This window comes from Ovis aries, chromosome 1 (genome assembly GCF_016772045.2).
Source record: "Ovis aries strain OAR_USU_Benz2616 breed Rambouillet chromosome 1, ARS-UI_Ramb_v3.0, whole genome shotgun sequence".
Classification (NCBI taxonomy): Eukaryota; Metazoa; Chordata; class Mammalia; order Artiodactyla; family Bovidae; genus Ovis; species Ovis aries.
Window position 1 is genome coordinate 63,642,985 of NC_056054.1, and position 23,596 is coordinate 63,666,580.

General features: G+C 38.8%; 1 protein-coding gene across 1 annotated transcript in view; it reads left to right on the forward strand.

The window, feature by feature from the left end:
• Positions 1–428: 428 nt before the first annotated feature.
• Positions 429–23,596, forward strand: part of LOC101115586 (calcium-activated chloride channel regulator 4) — a 31,387-nt gene continuing 8,219 nt past the window's right edge. The window contains exons 1-9 of the mRNA XM_004002157.5: positions 429–630; positions 6,055–6,195; positions 6,336–6,483; positions 10,959–11,067; positions 13,113–13,293; positions 13,630–13,848; positions 16,358–16,585; positions 21,949–22,126; positions 23,387–23,493. Coding sequence (XP_004002206.4) covers positions 442–630; positions 6,055–6,195; positions 6,336–6,483; positions 10,959–11,067; positions 13,113–13,293; positions 13,630–13,848; positions 16,358–16,585; positions 21,949–22,126; positions 23,387–23,493 — 1,500 coding nt within the window. The 5' untranslated portion in view covers positions 429–441. The remainder of the gene's footprint in view (positions 631–6,054; positions 6,196–6,335; positions 6,484–10,958; positions 11,068–13,112; positions 13,294–13,629; positions 13,849–16,357; positions 16,586–21,948; positions 22,127–23,386; positions 23,494–23,596) is intronic.

A 23,596-nucleotide genomic window follows, 5' to 3' on the forward strand; every position in this document is an offset into this window, starting at 1 on the left:
GTAATCTTAACATTCTCTTCTATTATTTTTGCTGTTAGTAAATAATCTCAATAATAGTTAAATCACTGTAAAACTGAATAACAAAATTAGCATTTTTTTCTATTAATATTATGATGAAATTTTGTTTATTGTCACATTGCACTCTTCAGAAAATACAAAGTATATGTCTATACTGAGGAAATTAGCCAGAATTAGAAAGCATAGAAAATATGTCCCAAAAGGAATATGTGCAATGTATTTATAAAACGTTCTGAACTCATCTATGATTCAGGTCATTTTACAGTAACATACAATAAAACAATTGTGTAATCTGAAGTCAAATATTTTCTCACATATGTAACTTTGACCTTTATACAGTCAAAGTCCCATAACTAGCCAACATTGATAATGTTCAGGAGTATATATACATATATATATATGGAGAGATTAAAGGTGAAAGAAATGCCCCCTGAACAACACTCAAGAGGAACAATGGGGTTATTCAGAAGTTTTGTCTTCCTCTTAATGTTATACCTGCCGCAGGGATCCAATACTTCCCTAGTTCGGCTGAATAACAATGGCTACGAGGGAATCATCATTGCTATAGACCCCACTGTGCCAGAAAATGAAACACTAATTGAAAAGATACAGGTAAGAAAGTAATGGGATTTCTTCTATTTGAATTGATGAGAAATACATACATACATATATATATATATATATATATATATATATATATATATATAGTAGTTAATAACTGCAATGGAAACTTCTCAGTACTCCAGGAAGTTTAAAAGCACCAAGGTGCAGTAAGAAAAAGAAAATAAAATAATGCTGAAATGGGCAGTGGAAATTGAAGGTTCCAGACAAGGTTCTACCCTGTCCCACCATAAGATCAAAGACAAGGCATGGGGCCTCCCTGATCCTCCGTTTCTCCATCTGTAAGTTAGCAAATGGACTTGTATGTTCTTTAAACAATGATTTACTGAATGCTTGCTATGGCATGACAGGAGAGAGAGCAGTGGATCTTTTTTAAAACTCTTGATCTCATGAAGTATATATTTTCTTCAGATGCTACAGATAATAAAAACATGTCAGTGTATAGCAGGTTCGTGGTAGTAAGTTGCTATGCAGTAAAATAAACTGGCAGAGGGGATAGGCAGTGATGGTGGGGCTGGGATAAGGGGAGAACGCAGGTTACTGTTTCAGGCAGGGTAGTCAGGGAATGTCTCATGAGACATAACATCTGGGTGGAGACCTGAGATGAGTGAGGGGAGAGTCCACTGAAAACCCTGGGAGTGGACACTGGGTGCAGCAGCGTGGAGATGAGAATATGCTTGATGTGGCCAAGGGAGGAGGAGTGGGGGAGAGCTGAGGTGGCGAGGTAGCAGGGCCCAGACCACTGGAAAGGTCTGGACTTTCACTCTGAGTGAAATCAGAATCCACAGAAGAGGAGAGGTGTGCTCGCTTGTGCTGGTTCTGGACTCATTCTGTCTGCAGTGTTGAGGAAACACTGTAGAGGGTTTTCCCACGTCACTCATCTTGTATAAGCTCTGTTAGAACACAGAGGGATTGAGGGATACTCTGTAGGGAGCTGTTGGGAGTGAGAAATGACAGTGACTATGAACAGGGATATTGTGGTAGACATCATTAATGTGGTGTGATCCTGAACGTGTGCTTTGCCATGAGCTTGTCACAGACAAGTTTGCTAATGATTTAGATGTGTGGGGTAGGGGAAGGGAAGAGGGAAAAGTAAAAGTCACAGAAGACCTCAAGGGTTTTGGTCTGAACACTTGGAAGGGTGGTATTATCACTGATTGAGAAGGGAAAGACTTGAGAAAATTTGGTGGCTGGGAGGTCAGAAGTTAGTTTGCAAAATTTTGAATTTGAGATGCTTTTGTCATTTTTCTCTAGGGGTCTTCTCGACCCAGGGATCTAACCTGAGTCTTTTATGTCTCCTGTATTGACAGGCAGGTTCTTTACCACTAGCGCCACCTGGGAAGCCCATTAGATATCCACATGGATGCAGATATGAATCTGAATGCAAGGAGGAAATCAAGGGAGAGATAAAAACTTGGGAGTCATCAGTGTGTAGATGAGATTTCAAGCCATGAGAGTAACTGAGTTCACTCAGAAGAGTGGGTAGACAAGAGAAAGTTTCCAGGACTGAACCAAAGACTCTTATATCTATTGTTTCATCCGACTTTAACGTTCCATGTAATAAAGAGACTGGTGTTACAGCCATGTAAATTAATTCTACCTGTCACTCACCTCAACATTTACTAACTCCTTATATTTAACTCCATCACTATTGTTTCCGTAAGTTCTCACTTTCTGCGTTCCCCATGGGTGTTCTTATCCCTCAGAAGCCGATGAGCTTGACGTGAATGGTGAGCAGGTGATATTGTGGCTGCCATTTATCATTCATTCTGTATAATCTTAAGCACAGCAGTATTTACTTACTGGCACATTTTGAATTCCAGGAAAATACAAAGATTAATTTACTGATGAACACAGGCTTGAGTAGCAGTTAATGTAGTTGATTGTGAATGATAGCTTTTTAGTATCTAGTTGATCAGTATCAAAACTAACTGAAGCTCAGGAAACAGTATTTGGAAGAATTGTTTGTAGGGGCAAAACATTTGTTAAAATGGTTCTCTATTGAATGTAAAAGTTCAATGTTTAGCAGACATTCCCAGATTAGAAGAATGTTTTCTGGCACTCTCTGAGTCTTCTACAAAGTCCTTACATTGATATTTTCAGACAACCTTGTGAAATACTCTCATCCACATTATATAGAAGGGAAAACTGGGATTTGGAAAAGGAAATAATTTTCCCAAGGTCAAGTTAAACAGTACAGTCAGAGCTGAGATCCTCCACATGGGTTTTGAAGGCTGATAGATACGGATTTGAGATCCAGTTTATACAAGACAACAAAAATTGCTCTTTTTGTAAAGGGTGAACAGTGAACACACTCTCATTCTTGGGATACTGTCTGACCATAGTAAGATATGTTGAATTGATTCATAATTTATGACCTGAGCTTCAATTGTCACCTTTCCTTATTCCTTTTATTCCTGTGTCTTTTGGGTTGAAGAATACTTTTTTAAAAACATTAATATCTTAATCTTCTTTGATCCAACTAGGATATTATAGTAATTCTGAGAAGGAATTTAGATGGAGTATTATAAAATTCTGCATGGAAGCCTCTGAAAATCATTATTAGCCACCCCAGCAGGCCCCAAGCTATCACAGTCGTCTGATATAGGGTATTTGAAATCCCTCCATGACTTTATAAACATACCACTACCCAAGACAACTATATAGATTACAAGACTATAAACTAAATTGAATCCCGTGGACTTGTATAATTCGCAGCCCACAAAACTGTATGCAGTGACTTATTTTCCCAAACTGTACTGCAATTCAATTTACTATATGCCAGATACACTCAAAGGGACAGAGGGAGTCATCACTTTAAGCAGAAAATAACTGATTGAGATCTAAATTGAGATCCGAAACAAAAAGAGAGGAGAGATATTCTTAGGGAACTTCCTTAGGCAGAAAATTATTTCATCTGCTTTAGGCCAGTGATGAAGCAATCTTCAGTCTAATTAAGGAGATCTCTGGAGTCCTCTTCCAAACTCCTAGCCAGTCCTCTGGATCTTCAGTTTCCTGTACCCTAGCTTCTGACTGATCCCTGGCTCAGAACCCAGTTTGCCTGCTGGTTATCAGCACATGTGATCCTCTGTTTCCTATCTGTAAATTAGCGATTGGACTTGTCTATTCTTTAAACAATGATTTATTGAATGCTTGCTTATAGCATTCCAGGCGAGAAAGCAGTGAATTGTCTTAAAGCTCTTGATCTCTTTCAGTATCTACTCTCTCCAGATGATACAGATAATTTAAAAAAATCAGCGTAAACCATTCTGTAGTAGTAGGTTGCTATGCAGCAAAATCAGCCAAGGGAGACCAGCAGTCTTTGCAGAGCTGGGGCAGGGAGAGAATGTGGGTCACCGTTTCATGCAGGGTGGTCAAGAAATGTCTCACTAGCTGTGATGTCTGGCAGAGGCCTGAGGTCTGTGAGGGAAGACTCATGGAAAATCTGGGGAGGGGACAGCATTTGCAGTGGCATGGAGGTGACAGCATGTTTGATGTGACCAAGGAAACAACTGTGAATGAGCAGGAAGAAGACTGAGGAGAGCTGAAGTTGGAGAGGTTGCAGGGCCCAGACCACTGGAAAGATCCAGGCTTTTACTTCGAGTAAGATGAGATCCACAGAAAGGATCTGAGCAGAGGTCGGGTGTGCTCTAGCTTGCTTATTCTGGGATCACTCTGATGGCAGCATTGAGGACATTCTCTACAGGGCTTCCACTTATTACCCATCCGTATAAATTGTGAGCATAGAGATGTCAAGGGACATTAGTAGGAAGCTGCAGCAGATGAAAAGTGATGGTGAATAGGAATGGAGATATTGTGGGAGAGATCATTCATGTGCTGTGATCCTGGACATTTTCTGAGAGTATTATGGAGAAATTTGCTGATAGTTTAGATGTGTGGGATAGAGAAGGGTTGAGGGAAAGGAGGAGTCAGAAACTTCACAGGTTTTTGCTTGAATACTTGGAAAAATATAATTATAATCAAGTGAAAAGTAACCTCCAACCTACTTTGGGAGCTCTGTAAAGACCTTGTCACACCGCCAGCCAGTCCTCTGGTCTTTAGTTCTCTGTACTCTGGCTTCTGGCTGATGCCCGCTCTGAGCCTAATCACTGTAATGATCTCTTCGGTACACTAAGAGCACACTAGACCATCTTCCAGAGTAAAAGGAAGAAATCCTTGGAATTTCTAAAGAAAAATTATATTCTGGTCTTAGGTCAGGAAGAATTGAAAAGGAGGAGATATTTTCAAATAAAAAATACTGTATACTGTGATGTTTGCCAGCAACATGAATAGGGTAACATCATCATCCAGAACCCAGTATTCCTCAATTTTTCAGTGGATTTGATCATGTAGAAGAGATCACCAAAGAACCTTTCAACCATCTATTTCCTCCACCTGATAATAAGATCTTTTGAGGAACTGTGGCTGCTGCTGCTAAGTCGCTTCAGTCGTGTCCAGCTCTGGGCGACCCTATAGATGGCAGCCCACCAGGCTCTCCAGTCCCTGGGATTCTCCAGGCAAGAACACTGGAGTGGGTTGCCATTTCCTTCTCCAATACATGAGAGTGAAAAGTGAAAGTGAAGTCACTCAGTCGTGTCCGACTCTTCACGACCCCATGGACTGCAGCCCACCAGGCTCCTCTGTCCATGGGATTTACTATTTCTCTCATTAATCCTAACATTTTGGGGTTTGGGATACTAACAATATAAGGGTACTAATAATGTAAGATATATTATTTTCACCTTGCTGGCAGAACAAGAAGCTCTGCCTAAAAAGCGGGGCCTCTCCTATGAACTTTCCCATCACTCCACTCCCTGTGCTCCCAATCCACTGCCTCTCCTGAGAGGCAGTGTAAACTTCTATGACCCATCCGTATAAACCGTTTTTCTCAGTTTGCATCAGGTAAGGCTATTCCTTACTAGTAATTACAATAGTGATGATATCAAAGAGTTTTATAACTACCTTGTGTAGAATACTTATTTATAACTCATTTCATGTTTATGCCATCCTTAAAGATAGGTTGTAAGAGCATATTAAATAGATAAGAAGGCTGAGATTCAAAACAGTCACATAAACTAGTCAAATTTTAATAGCAAGAGGCTTAAGCTAGCATTAAAACCAAGTCTAGCTGCTTCCAAAGTTTGTGCCCTTTATCATATTAATCAGTTCCTCATAATGCAAACATAAGTATTTGCCTTTTGATTATAGAAGACTGAAAGCTGTTAAATGTGCAAAATAAGTCATAATTTTGAACTGACAGATGACAGATTTTGATTTTTGAATCAGAAACCCTACTCACCAGCCAGTTGCTTTTTTTGTAGTGACTAAAGGTGAGAAATACCTGTGGTGAATGCCTGTTCATTTAGTCTACTGTCCCTTGGCCAGCCTAACTTCTCTTTTTTCCTATAATACCAGAACATGGTGATTGATGCATCTACTTACCTGTTTGAAGCCACAGAAAACAGATTTTTTTTCAAAAATGTATCAATATTAATTCCAGAGAACTGGAAGAACATCAATCAGTACAAGAGGCCAAAACATGAAAGCTACAAACATGTAAGAATCAAAAAGCATCTCTTAAAAATATTTTCTCTGCTGCTTCTCAAATTTGATGTTAATTAATAATTTCAGAATTTTTCAGACAAATGTTATAATTTCTATTCTGATCTTTTAAACACCTTTTTAAACATTCTCAGGCTGATGTTAGAGTTGCTCCACCTGCACTCCCAGGTAGATATGAACCATATACTAAGCAATTCACAGCCTGTGAAGAAAAAGGAGAATATATTCATCTCACTCCCGACTTTGTACTTGGAAACAAGCAAAATGAATTTGGACCATCAGGTAGGAATTTTGGTTAAAACAAATATTTTGCAATGATTCCAAGATGTAGATTTATATCCATGTTCAGTATACAAGCCTCATGGACTTAAATCCCGACTCCAAGGTCACTTTTCTGTGTGTGACTTTGAACAAATGACCAAGACTTTCTGTACTTATTTCCTTTAAAAATGATGAATAGAGGAGCTGCTCCTGCCTTATAGAATTGTTGGAAACATTAAACAAGATAATCCTTGTAAATGTACTCAGTATGGTCTCTACAGAAATTTGAATATGGGAGAGCCATGATAAATTTTTTGCTTTAGGGACACATTTTAATTTTTCAGTTCTCCATTGCTGGATATTGATCACATGCCACCTCCATGAAAGGCAGATGCAAGGCAAAATCAAAAGGGCCAAGATGACAGTTCCTGGCCAAGAGAAAACACTAATAGGCTGGTAGCTGCTAATATTATTATTCAACCGATTCTTTGAACCAGATGAACTTGTTTATAAGTGATCATTTTTACCTATGAAAATGGCAATTTCATCTAGTTCAATCTAAGAGTTAAGATCACTGTTTGAAGTGAACTAAAGCACATTATATTTCAGATGAAAATGAATATCCCTGTCAAAGCAGTGTCCAACTCATCACTAATCAATAAAACACTTCTTAAATTCGCACTCCCCAGAACCACCTTTTCCTTTTGCACTGCCCCTTCAGTGAACATTATTTAGTCTTTTATCTTTGTCAAACAAGTCAGCCCTTGTCCTCAACATTTTCTGGACCTGTTCTCCACCCCAATCCTAAAGCCCCATCATCCCATCCCATCCCAGCCTTACCTCTCTCCCTTCCTTTGATCTGACCATGTTTGTTGTACTTGGCACCTTTAGTCCCTTGTGCCTTTCTAGATATAGCGTCTTTTCTACTTGGCACGTCCAGCAAAGTTGGTCATGTCACCTACTAGCGTAAATAGCACAACTCCTTTACCACTTTTATCCTTATGTTTTGTTCAACTTGCCATTTCTCCATACTGAATTTCTAGGCAGTTTCTTTTGACTCCTGTAGTATCTTTCCAAGATTGTGAAAGAAAATTATAAAACTAATTGGTATTGTTTTAAAAAACACATTTCACAAGGTCAGTGAAGCCCTCAAATCTACTCAACAGTGATTGGACTTGCTTTCTCTCATCTTGCTCATTCCCCCTAACAGTTGTTCTAAATATCTATCACTTTTCTTAAGATCAATAACCAATCTTTTCCACCTTATAAGTTAATGAATGCCTTGACTGAGAAAGTAGAAGCCCCTACCTTCTACATTTCTACTTCCAAACTCATGTCCATATACATCTCCTTCCATCTCCACCTGTCTTAGAAGAGGAAGATTTTCTTCAGTTTTTAAAAATAATGCCCCCAGTGGAGCTCTTATTCTTTTCCCACACTCCTCAGCTTACCCCATCCCATAACTGACAGTTTCCCCCTCTTTCTTAGACAAGTATTTCTCCCATAATGTGATACATATGTTTGTGGGAAAACTTAAATTCTGGAAAACAATGCCTTAAAAACAACAGGGCTTTGGGAGGAAATAAGATAAAGAAGAAACTCTTCAAAATCTATGCAATTTGTAGTAAAAATAATAACGGCAAAACAATAGTTCCCTGGAAAGAGTTTTTGAACCCTCAAGCAGCAGTTCAGTGTGTCTGGAAGCTGCCTCCAAAGTGAATACTAGAAGTATACACACACACACACACACACACACACACACAGTGGAATACTGTTGGAAGTAAGAACAGGGCCAGTAGGAGCTGAGCCAATAATTGAGATAGGAATGGACTTCTAAGTCAGAGGAACTGCTTTTTAACAACAATTATATATAATTAAGATGCATAACACAATGATTTCACATACATGTACATAGTAAAATGATTGCCATGGTTGAGCTAATTAACATATCATCTCCTCACATAGTTACCCTTTTGTACATGTGGTGCCCTGGAGAAGGGATAGGCTACCCACTCCAGTATTCTTGGGGTTCCCTGGTGATTCAGACAGTAAAGAATCCACCTGCAATGTGGGAGACCTGGGTTCAGTCCCTGGGTTGGGAAGATTCCCCTGGAGGAAGACATGGCAACTCACTCCAGTATTCTTGTCTGGAGAATCCCCATGGACAGAGGAGCCTGGCAGGCTACAGCCCATGGGGTCACAAAGAGTCGGATACAACTGAGCGACTAAGCACAGCACACCACAGCACAGGTGTGGTCAGTTCAGTTCAGTTGCTCAGTCGTGTCTGACTCTTTGTGACCCCATGAATCGCAGCACGCCAGGCCTCCCTGTCCATCACCAACTCCCAGAGTTCACTCAGACTCACGTCCATTGAGTCGAGTACCTGAATTCTATTCTTTCAACAAACTGAGGAAACCATGGGAGCCAGGCAACCAGCCATGAGCTGAAAAGAAAGTCAATCTGACATGGACTGTTCTAAAAAAGGAACCACAGATGCAGGCAGATATGAGTTTTCCTAAAACTCACCAAATTTCTATCACAGTTGTTGATATGAGAGCTTTTTCCTCCCACACCGAAGGATATAAATAATTCATGCTCACTCATTGGCACCATTTGCCTAAGAAACCTAAAAACAGTGTTTTTAAACTTTAATGTGTAGAGTAGTAATTTAGGGGTCTTGTGATTAATAATAACCAAATTCTGAGTCATTAGGTCTAGAGTAGGCACAACATTCTATGTGTCTTTTCAGCTCCCAATTGATGCTACACTGCTGGTCAAGGAACACATACTGAGTAGCAAAGGTTTAAAGAAGAAACATGACTTCTTCATAATGGTGACATTTTCCCCCTATTTTCATGTCTCATGAGGCCATTATAGTTGGAGAAACACATAGTGTAGTGGACCAGACTACATTTTCAAATCCTACTTCTCCATTTCAATTTCCACTAAAGTTTTTCCTAATATTGCTAAAACAAAAATGTATTTATTCTTCTTTGTGCACTTCAAGCTTGGATTTAACCTTTATGCTGCTATTAATCCTGAAACTCTTAGGGATAAAAAGTTTAGTTCTGACTCAACTCTCTAGACCCTTATCCTACTCAAGGACTCTATCTTACTCATATCTGTATTCCTTAGTATCTAGTACAGTGCTGAATATATATAATTTAAAAATAATTGTTTCAATTTAATTAATGCTTATATGTGCTAAGTACTATAAATTAATCACCTCATTCAGTTCAGTTCAGTCACTCAGTCATGTCCGATTCTTGGCGACCCCATGGACTGCAGCACGCCAGGCTGCCCTGTCCATCACCAACTCCTGGTTTACTCAAACTCATGTCCATTGAGTCAGTGACGCCATCCAACCATCTCATCCTCTGTCATCCCCTTCTCCTCTTGCCTTCAATTTTTCCCAGCATCAAAGTCTTTACAAATCACACAGCTCTTTGCATCAGGTGGCCAAAGCATTGGAGTTTCAGCTTCAACATCAGTCCTTCCAATGAACATTCAAGACTCATTTCCTTTAGATGAACTGGTTGGATCTCCTTGCAGTCCAAGGGACTCTCAAGAGTCTTCTCCAACACCACAGTTCAAAAGCATCAATTCTTCAGCGCTCAGCTTTTGTTATAGTCCAGCTCTCACATCCATACATGACTACTGGAAAAACCATACCCTTGACTAGATGGACCTTTGTTGGCAAAGTAACGTCTCTGCTTTTTAATATGCTGTCTAGGTTGGTCATAACTTTCCTTCCAAGGAGTAAGTGTCTTTTAATTTCATGGCTGCAATCACCATCTGCAGTGATTTTGGAGGCCCCCACAATAGTCTGCCACTGTTTCCACTGTTTCTCCATCTATTTCCCATGAAGTGATGGAACCAGATGCCATGATCTTTGTTTTCTGAATGTTGAGCTTTAAGCTAACTTTTCACTCTCCTCTTTCACTTTCATCACGAGGCTCTTTAGTTCCTCTTCACTATCACCTCATTAGACATCCTCAAATTATATTTTGTCTATAGCAGTGTTTTTCAACCTTTTTTTCATTATCAACCCTTAACAAGCATATGTAGACATTTTTAAATTATGCAGTTTTATATGTAATTATGCAGTTGAAAGTTGCACCTTCATGAAATTTCAATACCATAGGTGTGTTTTATCTATGTTTATACTGTGGTAGAAGTAACTTTTGCAGGGCTAAAAACCACAGTAATATCTAAGACTTTTTGATCCTCAAAAACCAAAATTCAGAGTTTAAACTGTTCTGCCCTTGGCATATACATAGTAAATGGTTTGTTGACTTAACAGATGTGGGATAAAAAATAATATGCTGAAATGATATAATTAATGCAATGAAATGTAACACCATATGTGTTTTATAAACAGAATACAAATGCTAACAGCTATTTAAATATTCTGGATTTTAAATTTTTTATTAAAATATGAGGGACAAGTTATGTCACTTAAAATATAATCATGGATTTGAAATATTTTCCCACAGGTAGACTGCTTGTCCACGAGTGGGCCCATCTCCGCTGGGGAGTATTTGATGAGTACAACGATGACGAGCCTTTCTACAGGGCAAAGTCAAGGAAAATTGAAGCAACAAGGCATGACTATTTTCATTTTTTAATTACTGCTGGCAGTAACATTTTCCTTAGACTGATTTCTTTAAGAGCCTTTCTTTCATTTTTGTCCCAACGCAGGTAATGAATGCCATATCACAAAAGAGAACTTTTTGGTTTTTTAAGAAAATGTACCTGAAAGAAGCTGCTTGTCCATTTAAAACACACATAGATTCAAGAGCATCTGGCAGTCAAGTTGATTTATTTTTATACCTCTCTACCATAGCTGCCAGAACTCATTTGTGCTAAGTTAATGTTCTATGTAGAGGGTTATACTATGTTCTAGGAGGTAAAAATTATTTATGCTACAAAAGAATGAAAAAATAAGTAGTGGAGAATGCCAGCTGAGTAGGAAATCAGCCAGCTTCAAAGAGCCAAGGAGAAATTTCTTGAGATTAATAAATTTGTGTTAAAATACCTGTGAAGCATCACACTTAACATAGACAATCCTCTTGATTGTGAGATCAAGAGAACAGAATATGTGGAGTAATAAGTGTAAAATTGGATGCCAGCTGCTTAATCAATCTTAGATGCCCTTCTGGGGATGGGGACTTATTAAAAAATGTACAAATTTCAGTGAAGATTCTTCCTCAGCACCATAGCACCAAGTTTTAGGATGCATATTTCAAAGATTATTATTTTGATAACATTTGTTTAGATCATTCACGCATGCTAAGTCACTTCAGTCATGTCTAACCCTTTGCCAGACTGTGGACACTAGCTTGCCAGGCTCCTCTATCCGTGGGATTCTCCGGGGAAGAATACTGAAATGTGTTGTCGTGCCCTTCTTTCTCTAGGGGATCTTCCCAATCCAGGGATCGAATCTATGCCTCTTATGTCTCCTCCTTTGGCAGGCGGGTTCTTTACCACTAGTGCCACCTGGGAAGCTGTTTGTTTAGGTCATATTCTCCTAAAAGCCTAGTCTCTGCTACAGAATTGTCATCATGGTTGTTAACATGTGAAATTGAAAATTGCTCAGTCATGTCTGACTTGTCCATGGAATTCTCCAGTCCATAATACTGGAGTGGATAGCCTTTCCCTTCACCAGGGGATCTTTCCAACCCAGGGACCTAACCGGGTCTCCCGCATTGCAGGCGGATTCTTTATCAGCTGAGCCACAAGGGAAGCCCAAGAAGACTGTAGTGGGTAGGCTATCCCTTCTCCAGTGGATCTTCCTGATCCAGGAATTGAACCAGGGTCTCCTGCATTGCAGGTGGATTCTTTACCAACTGAGTTATAAGTTGTTAACATAGGTAACGCTATTAAGTTTGCTGAGTTTGGGGGCAATAGAGGCATAGACATATTTAGAAGACTTATGAAATTACTGAATAAAATCTAGTCTTTGTTTCTTTAATTTGGACTGGAACACACTGAAAAGATGAGCTACGCTAACATTACAACGTATTTGTTGCAATCACTGTCTCTTGCTGCAAATTCCATGCAATAAGACATGTCTAAAATTCCTCTACTCTTCTTTACTGGCCTTGGCAGAACCCGTCTTTCCTTCTAGCCACATTTCACTTTGCATAAAAATGCTTCTTGAGTAATCCAAACACTTGTAGCTATGCAACGTTTCATTCTTTTGAAGAAAATTTCTTTGAGTGAGGAATACACAAGAAGTCTAAGGTTAAAGTGGTACCAAGACTAAATGATTTCACAAGATGCCTTTTCCAGATTCCTGCAATGTATTTTACCATCACAAGGTTACTGGGAGAGATGTTTGGCAAAGGGGAGCCTACAATCACTAGTATAAGTGGGACAACAGAAGATTTAATTCCAGCAGACTCACCCTTTGCATAGACAGGAGAGTCTACTTCAGATTTCCCTCAAATTTTTCTTGTAAAACAGATAAGCTACCTGGTGGAAACCCTTAAACTTTGCTGTCAAAATAGGATGTGTGTGGTATACAAATAAGAATAAAAATATTGATAAAGACCATTATTAACAACCTTGACAAGAAGACCACTTAACATTTTATAAAAATTTTAATGATGAGATTGCCTCAAAGACTAACTGTCACATATTTTCAGGTGTTCCACAGGTATTACTGGCTTAAATAGAGTGTATGTGTGTGAAGGAGGCAGCTGTGTATCAGATAGGGAATGCAGAATTGATTCCAAGACAAATCTGTATCAAAAAAATTGTCAATTCTTCCCTGATAAATATCAAACTGAAAAGACATCCATAATGTTTATGCAAGGTATTGATTCTGTAAGTATATCAATCAATCGTTACTTCAGCTTGTGTTGATACATTTACAATCAGAGGACTTGTTATCATGTTTATAAATTATCTATGCAGGTGACCTGAGGGATTAGATGTATTATTATAGAATTCTTTGAACATTGGCTGGCACATAGTAAGCGCCCAAGTAGTGTTACCTATTATTATTGAAAATCTGCCTTACTAAAACATTTCCTCCCTTAAATCATATTTCATTCAATAAGCATTTTTAAAGAAAAGGTTTTTAATTTTTTCAGATCTGTTGGTGAGTTTTTAAATGCACCCTATATAATTTTTTTTCATTTTATAATGTTAACCTTTTAGGTCACTAAATTCTGTAATGAAAAAAACCATAACCGAGAAGCTCCAAGTCTACAAAACAAAATGTGCAATTATAGAAGCACATGGGAGGTGATCAGCAATTCTGAGGATTTTAAAAACACAACGGCTATGTCGGCACCACCCCCTCCACCTGTCTTCTCATTGCTAAAGATCAGTGAAAGAATTGTGTGCTTAGTTCTTGATAAGTCTGGAAGCATGGCGGTGAGTTCATGGGCCCATTTTTCCTGGATGTAGGGACAGGGCAGTGATTGAATGTCTAAGAACATTCTGACTGCTACCTGCACCTGGGTTCTTCTAAAATGTATGGTGGCATAAGTACTGCCACCTCCTGTGATCTTGACCTCAAGAGGGGCAATGACCATTATAATGAAAGAAGGATGTAATTAGAGTTAGAAGGACCTAATCCAAGAATTTTCTTTCCCAGAAAATGGAGAGTTTATTCAGGAGAACTTTTAAGTCTTCAGTAAAGCTTTTATTGTAGGATCAGAACTGGAGATTGAAATGTGTAATTATTTCCTAATCTTACTCCCTTTATCTATTGAAAATACTTGACAGGCATGAAGAAAGAGTGAATTCAGAGCTTCCAAACTACATTCCAAATCAAGGAACAAGATCAACCAACAGGATTCTTAACATGTTTCTCTTATTTAAACTCTCTATAGGAATGACCTCCTTATGCTCAAAGACACAGACAGAAAGCATCACTATAAAGAAGATATGGCCAGATTCAGCCATTCATTCCTTCTACTACATTAAGAGAATGGTACTAGGCTTGTACTAGGCTTTAGGAATAGAGATCCATATCCTTGAAAAGTTCATAGATGAATAAAGAAAGATTTCACTCTCTTTCCCATCATGAGTTAATAATTATATTTCAATATTTGGCATTAGGTATCCACTTTGTCCAGGACATGGGCTGGTCTTCCAGGCTGGGCTAAGGGCATTTCTGTAGTTCTTTCACAGTGACTTGGCTGTGTGTTTAGTCACTCGGTCATGTCCAACGCTTTGTGACCTCATGAACTGTAGGCTCCTCCGTCCATGGGATTTTCCAGGCAAGAACACTGGAGTGCCATTTTCTCCTCCACGGGATCTTCTTGATCCAGGGAATGAACCCACGTCTCCTGTGTCTCATGCATTGCAGGCAAATTCTTTACCTGCTGAGTCATCAGGGTTCCCCTTATTACTATATACTATATTGAAATTACACATTTTTCTCCCACTATTTCATGAATACCTCTCTGACTTGAAACCATCTTGTCTAGGAACCAGGTCTCCTAGGACTTGAAGTAGTCTTATTCATCTTTGTGTCCTTTTGTCTAGAATATGGTTTATCACATGTAGGCATTCAATAAAAAATTGTTGAAATGAACAGACTATAAATAGCAGGTGGAATGTGTCAAAAGGATGGCACATTTGAGGCAGCATAAAGCATGCTGAAGATCAGGAATAATATATTCAACAAATGGGGGTTGATTAGTTAGTGGAAATGGCAGCAGATGATACAGCTGGCTGAAATAATCCACAGTACTACAGGGTTTCAGAAAGAATATCAGAGTGCTAGACCTCACCACATAACAATGTTTTAGGAAGAGTCCCTGGGGAGAGATGAGATTCTTAATTGGGAGAGAAGATAAACGGTTTTCCCTAGACAGGGTGCAGGCATAGTCAAGTTTAAAGGTAAAGCAAAACGGTAGACATAACCCGCTAAGATGGGGATATATTATAGAAGTTCCTCACTGTGATTTGTTTCTAGGCAGTTCAGAGGGAAACTTGGGCATGTGTTGGGAACAGGTGCCACAGGTCAATTGGTACTGAGGGACTGGAAAAGACCAGTGCATGAAAAGGTGTACATCCTAGGGTATTCACCTAGAAAATAAGGACTTGAATCCTAGTGGGTTACCAAAGAACCAATTACAGTTAATCCATTAGTGGAAATGTGGCAGGATGTGGTTAGGTGTAGAAGCAGAAATGGGCGAGGTGGAATTTAGAGTAAATTTCATCTTTTGGTTAGTCAGGTGGCCAGGGGATGGAGAGATTTCAGTCTCGAGTTGGAGTCCATGATGGTCTGGTTTGATATTGATATTATGGGACCTGGGGAGTAGTTTCATCCTGATACAACTGGAACGGAGGATCCCAGGAGTAATCAAGCAGTCTCTAACATTTGAGTAATCACCCCCCAGTTCCAACCCAACCTCCACCATACTCTACACCTCTAATTTAGGTGCTTAGAAGCCCAGAATCAGCTCTAGTTTAAAACCTGTGTTCCTTTATATACTATACATATGTATTACATAAGGCTTCCCAGGTGGCTCAGTGGGTAAAGAATCCACCTGTATTGCAGGAGACCATCTGCAATACAAGAGATGTAGGTTCAGTCTCTGGGTTAGGAAGATCCCTTGGAGAAGGAAATGGCAAACCACTCCAGTATTCTTTCCTGGAGAATCCCATGGACAGAGAGCCTGGCAGGCTACAGTTCATGGGGTTGCAAAAGAGTCAGACACAACTTAGCTATCAAACCACCATGTATTACATAATAAATAGAACTGTATTTTTAATTTTATCAATTGAAAAAATTTTGCTTTCTTTAATAACATCAATTACCATTGATAGAATGGTAATTACCTTTAACAACAAAGTCTGTTCACTCATTTTATGTGCGCTTCTACTACTGTCCTGTCAAAAATTGTTTTTATTACCCATTTTTATTCAGACTTCCAATCGTCTAAATCGAATGAACCAAGCGGCCCAACATTTCCTGCTGCAGACTGTTGAAAATGGATCTTGGGTGGGGATGGTGCACTTTGATAGTTCTGCCTCCATCAGAAGTAATCTAATCCAAATCATAAGCAGCAATGAAAGAAGAAAGCTCTTGGAAAGTTTACCTACAGTTGCTAGCGGAGGAACTTCCATCTGCAGTGGAATTGAATCAGGATTTCAGGTGAAAACCATACTTCATATATACTTTGTTTATTACTAGAACATTTTTATATTAAGTGGTGCTCCTCATACTTGCTCCCTAATTTTAACATAAGTAATTCTGAAAAGTAGAGAACTAATCACATAGAGAAATTCACTTGTCCATCTTTCCATTAAAAGAAATCAATGAGCAAAGTAATGGGTAAATAAATGACTATTACAGTTTCACTGGAGTATAAGCCCAATGAGGTCAGAGACTTTGTCTTATTACCATGCAGTAGTCAGTGCTCAAGGAATGTTAATTAAATAAGAGGGCTTTAACAGCAAGAGTCATCCAATTTTAAGCAATGAAGCAAGTTATATGGTTTGATTCTCCTTCAGAGCAATCCTCATTTTAGCTTCTGTTATATTCAGCTAGGGAAACTAATGTTTATCCATCAAAGTTCCAGATGTAGCAAGAACTGTTAAGCATACTTAGGGTAAGGAATACTGGTCATAACATGAGTTGTGACATCATCAGAGTACTGACTATACTACTTACTAGCCACATAATCTAGGCACAGTCTTCAGCCTCCTTGGAAATTAGTCTCTAATGCCTTATGTATAAAGTATAGAAAAATAAGAATGCTTAACTCATAGGATTATTATGAGACTTAAGCAAAATGATACATGTTTGTACTTAGGACAGTAGTCATTATACTACATAGAAAACATATAATTCACATTAATTATTATTACAAATCTTATTTGTATCCAAATGGTCATCTTGAGCTCAAAATTAATATCAATTGCATCATTTTCCTGCTTAAAAAACATGTCCCTTCACAGTCCATAAGATAAAGTCTAAATTCCTCAGTGTGATGTTATTTAAAAGCTTCTCATTCTGTGATAAACTTGCCCTCACCTCTCTTGCCAGCCTTTTTTTTTTTCAGTTCTCCCTTACCAATACTCTCTGCCTCAACCAATTTACTGCACACATTGTTCTCCAAGCCCCTATGTACTAGCAGCCTTCATACATGTAATTCCCCCATCTAAAATGCTTCTTTTCTGTCTTTGTATGCCAAAATTCTATCCATTCTTCAAAATCCTTGATCCCTCATGCAGCTTTTCCTGCCACTTCCAACTCTACCAAATGTCTCTCTTTTATGAATTAATGGCATTTTAGTATAGTTTTCTAACATGAAGTCTGGGTTCATACTCCAATGATCACTTACCAGATTTCTAACTTTAAGCATTCTTCACCTCAGTAGCTTTTAATTACCTCATCAATAAAATTGAGTATGAATGTTAGCCTGTAGGGTTGTTCATGTTTAATTTTTCAATACATATTTACTGTAGGGAGTAACCATAATATATTTTAATTTATTAACACATATTTATGTAAGAAGCAAATCTCACATGTTAATTTATTGGGGAACAGATAATATACAGATAAATCTATCCATTTTTTTTTAATTGAAGGTTGTGGAGATAGTCTTGTGAAGTGACCAAACAAATGTGATGTGATTAAGTAAGAGGGAAAGAGGGACAAAGCCTACTTAGGGTGAAGAGAGGATCTATCTGAAGGGTGAAGAGAGGATCTATCTGAAGGGTGAAGAGAGGATCTATCTGAAGGGTGAAGAGAGGATCTATCTGAAGGGTGATGGTTAAGCTAAGATTTGAAGGATGAGAAGGAGCCAGTCATTCAGGTACAAAGAAAAGGGCCAAGTCCCTTGGGAATGAGGTGAACAAAAACTGAATTATTTAAGAAATGATAGAAGCCAGTGACACTGGAATTTGGCAAGTAAGGGGAATGAAATGTAATTGCCGGGTAGAAAATGGCTATATTCTTCAAACCCTCAAAAAGATATGATGAGGTTTGTATTTTAAACACAACAGAAGGGCTTTAAGCACAAAAGACATAATTATTTCATATTTTGGGAAGATGACTCTGGTTCAGTTCAGTTCAGTCGCTCAGTCATGTCTGACTCTTTGCAACCCCATGAATCACAGGACACCAGGCCTCCCTGTCCATCACCATCTCCCGGAGTTCACTCAGACTCATGTCCATCGAGTCAGTGATGCCATCCAGCCATCTCATCCTCTGTCGTCCCCTTCTCCTCCTGCCCCCAATCCCTCCCAGCATCAGAGTCTTTTCCAATGAGTTAACTCTTCACATGAGGTGGCCAAAGTACTGGAGTTTCAACTTTAGCATCGTTCCTTCCAAAGAAATCCCAGGGTTGATCTCCTTTAGAATGGACTGGTTGGATCTCCTTGCAGTACAAGGGACTCTCAAAAGTCATCTTCTCCAACACCACAGTTCAGAAGCATCAATTCTTTGGCGCTCAGCTTTTTTCACAGTTCAACTATCACATCCATACATGACCACTGGAAAAACCATAGCCTTGACTAGACGGACCGTTGTTGGCAAAGGAATGTCTCTGCTTTTCAATATGCTATCTAGGTTGGTCATAACTTTTCTTCCAAGGAGTAAGCATCTTTTAATTTCATGGCTGCAGTCACCATCGTCAGTGATTTTGGAGCCCACAAAATAAAGTCTGACACTGTTTCCACTGTTTCCCCATCTATTTGCCATGAAATGATGGGACCGGATGCCATGATCTTTGTTTTCTGAATGTTGAGGTTTAAGCCAACTTTTTCACTCTCCTCTTTCACTTTCATCAAGAGGCTTGTTAGCTCCTCTTCATTTTCTGCCATAAGGGTGGTGTCATCTGCATATCTGAGGTTATTGATATTTCTCCCAGCAATCTTGATTCCAGCTTGTGCTTCTTCCAGCCCAGCATTTCTCATGATGTACTCTGCAGAGAAGTTAAATAAGCAGGGTGACAATATACAGCTTTGACGTACTCCTTTTCCTATTTGGAACCAGTCTGTTGTTCCATATCCAATTCTAACTGTTGCTTCCTGACCTGCATCGGTTTCTCAAGAGGCAGGTCAGGTGGTCTGTATTCCCATCTCTTTCAGTTTATTATGATCCACACAGTCAAAGGCTTTGGCATAGTCAATAAAGCATAAATAGATGTCTTTCTGTCTTGCTTTTTTGATGATCCAGCGGATGTTGGCACTTTGACTCTGGTTACCCTATACCAAATAAAATGTAAGGATTAAGACTGGTAGTAGAGTAGTAATCTAGGGACAGGTTGGGAGTTTGGAGTTGGATTAAATTACAAAATGTGTAAAACACATTTAACTCACAGCAAATTTCAGTAAATGGTTCAGTTCAGTTCAGTTCATTTCAGTCGCTCAGCCATGTCCGACTCTTTGTGACCCCATGAATCGCAGCACGTGAGGCCTCCCTGTCCATCACCAAATCCGGGAGTTCACTCAGACTCACGTCCATTGAGTCAGTGATGCCATCCAGCCATCTCATCCTCTGTCGTCCCCTTCTCCTCCTGCCCCCATCCCTCCCAGCATCAGAGTCTTTTCCAATGAGTCAACTCTTCGCATGAGGTGGCCAAAGTACTGGAGCTTCAGCTTTAGCATTATTCCTTCCAAAGAAATCCCAGGGTTGATCTCCTTCAGAGTAAATGGTAGCACTATAATATTATAGTTTCTCTTTATTGATTATTTTAGTTTTGCCTTTGCCAATCATCTCTATATTTTTCCCAGTCTCTCACCCAATTCCCAATAAATATCTTTAAATGTAATTATTTCTATGAATACAAAATCCATGTAGTTCCTGCTGAATCCCCAGCAGTCAGCACAGAGAATAACACACTGCAAGTGTTCAGTGAATAAAATAATACAAGGGAGACATGAAGGACAGAGAACTCTGCTTCATCTTTGAATCTTCATTTGTTCCCAGATGTGTAGGGGGGGATGTGATGGGGATGATGTATAAATGCTATAATGCATGAAAACATTTCCTAAATTTTAATTTGGTTCTAGTGTACATAGAGCCATATTTCAAATATATTAAAAATATACATTCAGAAAACTAAGATCATGGCATCTGGTTCCATCGCTGTATGGCAAATAGATAGGGAAACAATGGAAGCAGTAAGAGACTTTGTTTGGGGGGGCTCCAAAATCACTGCAGATGGTGACTGAAGCCATGAAATTAAAAGATGCTTGCTCTTTGGAGGAAAAGCTATAACCAACCTAGAGAGCATATTAAAAAGCAGAGACATTACTTTCTCAAAGAAGGTCCATCTAGTCAAAGCTATGGTTTTTCAGTGGTCATGTATGGATGTGAGAGTTGGACTATAAAGAAAGTTGAGCACTGAAGAATTGATGCTTTGCAGTCGCTTGGACTGCAAGGAGATGAAACCAGCCAATCCTAAAGGAAATCTGTCCTGAATATTAATTGGAAGGACTGATGCTGACGCTGAAGCTCCAACACTTAGGCCAACTGATGTGAAGAACTGAAAAGACCCTGATGCTGGGAAAGACTGAAGGCGGGAGGAGAAGGGGACGACAGAGGATGAGATGGTTGGATGATATCACTGACTCGATGGACATGAATTGAGCAAGCTCTGAGAGTTAGTGATGGACAGGGAAGCCTGGTGTGCTGTAGTCCATGGGGTCACAAAGAGTCTGACACAACTGAGCAACTGAACTGACTGAACTGAAAATTATATATAGCAGTCATTCTTTGCCTAAGTCACTGATAGCCTATCTTTTTTTTCCTCTTGGACTGGACTCAGTTTCTCAAAATGATGTATCAAGAAGCCACTTCCAATAAAGCTGTCAAAGAAGATGAAATACAGTTGTCTTCCTGAGATAAATTATCTTTATCCTTTCTTATGGGTGCCTAGATTCAAAACTCTGTGTTTCAAACTATTTAGCTTTATAGGAAATGGTTCAAGCCATAAATAGGATACATTCTCAGTAAGTCATATATTCTCTTAGCACCATTAATATGCTTAGTTATGTGCTTGTGACTATTAGCAATTAATTAAAAATTATATAACAAGATTTTTAACTTGTGTAGAACTTTCCACATCTTTTGTTTATTAGCATACTGAGGATACCCTAATTTGGAACCAACAGCTTCTTTAAAAATTTTGAGGTGAACTCTTAATGCATCTAGCTGCCTACAGAACCAAAGAAGCAAAAAAATATTTAATGCCATTATATGCTTGGTGTCTGGTTTTCCTGAGTGCCACAGAATGTGATGTCATAGTCATTGAACTCAAGTAGGATTTTCCATACCCCTACTCCCACACAACTTCATCTGAGCAAACATTTCCTACAGTGGGTGGACAGAAAATAAAAAGTCCTGTTTAAATCCCTCTAGCGTTGTGATTACAGATCCTTTGATTTAAAAATGAAGCTGTCTCCTCTTTTCTGCACACTATTTTCTATGTCCATTTTATCCATTTTATCTCTCCCAACCTAGTTGACCTAGGATCACCTGTAATAATGCTCTGATTATATTTGTAGGCAATTAGAAATGCTGGCTTCCAACTAGATGGATCTGAAATAGTGCTGCTGACTGACGGGGAGGATAACACTGTAAAGTCTTGTATTGAGACAGTGAAACAAAGTGGGGCCATCATTCATTTCATTGCTCTTGGACCAAATGCTGCTCTAGAAGTCAAAGAGATGAGCACTGCAACAGGTAAAATATGACATGCATCCTTTGATAGCAATACATAAATGTACAGGCTGACAATTCAATACGTTCTCTTAAGCTCCTCCTCTGCAGGTGCTGTGCCAGGAGCTTGGGATCAGAGTTAAACCAGACATGATCTCAAGGTGCCAATAGTCCCGCTGACCCGAGAGACAAATAACACCGCTAATCAGAAAAGCATAGTCAGGTAACACTCGTCCATAACAAGAGACATACATAGGTGTCAGACACCATGTGAGCAGATGGAGTCATTGATTCTCTCAGCATTGAATAGAGTCGGGGAAACAAGGCATGAGAGATGAGGAGCTAGACGTTTATCAGTTTGTTTGCTTTCTCCGGAAGAAAAAGGGATGACAGAGAATATAAAGCATGTTGGGGTGACAATGCAAGCCACACTGAGGGATAGTGAGAAATACATGAGGCTATAGAATAGACTGAAAGTTAAGGGATGGGCTTAACAGAAACTCCGGCTATAAATATAGTAATAACAATGTTTCTAGATTAAACGTAAAATAGCTATTATCTTACAAAGACATGTGAAGAAAATGGACTACATGTGTTCAGTGCCTTCTTAAACATAGTAGAGAATACATAATTTATAACATTATAAAAATCAATTATTGTATTGAATTGACCTCTAATGTTACCAAACAAGCACTTGCTTTTTAATGCTTAATTGTACAAACTCCCGTCATTTCGAAGTACTTTTATAGCCATTGTAAAGTATTTCTGTCCTAAATATCCCTCCAAAAGTATTGTTTTTAAACTTGTCTCTATTGTTTACCATTTTTTTATCTGCTCATTGCCAAATTTTGTCAGGATGCTTCAATATGAAATCTCTTTAACCTTTCTGATTCTGACCCACTCTGGCAGGAAAACTTGAAAGCTGATATGGTTAGAACTGTATCTTAAATAATCATTAAAGTGAATAATTTTCCTAAAGGCTATGTGATCCTGTGAGCTTTAGTTCATGAAATTATGACATCTCCTTTCACATTCTTTAGTTAGCTGATGCATTTAAACCAGAAAGATTTCTATTAGTGGAGTTAAAAGGTAGCTTACCTCCCAGTTATGAAATTTTTTAGGCAACATTTCAGAGATAATCTTTTATGCCTATCTGATTTGGATTTATTTTTATAATACATACTGAAACTATGGTTTTGTTTACCCTGATATCATCTTAATCACTAAAATGTGAAAAGCACTTATTTTCTGAAAAGCAACCTAGTTAATGTATTTACATTTTAGGAGGAAAATATGTTTATGCTTCAGATGAAGGCCAGAACAATGGCCTTATTGATGCTTTTGCAGCCCTTGCATCAGGGAACATCGATGGCTCCCAGCAATCTATTCAGGTCAGAGTTCCTAGTCCTCGAGTATTTATGTTTGGATTTAGACTTAACCAAGAAAAATAATCTGGTTGTTACAAGTTTTGAGTTCTGTATCATCACCAGGTGG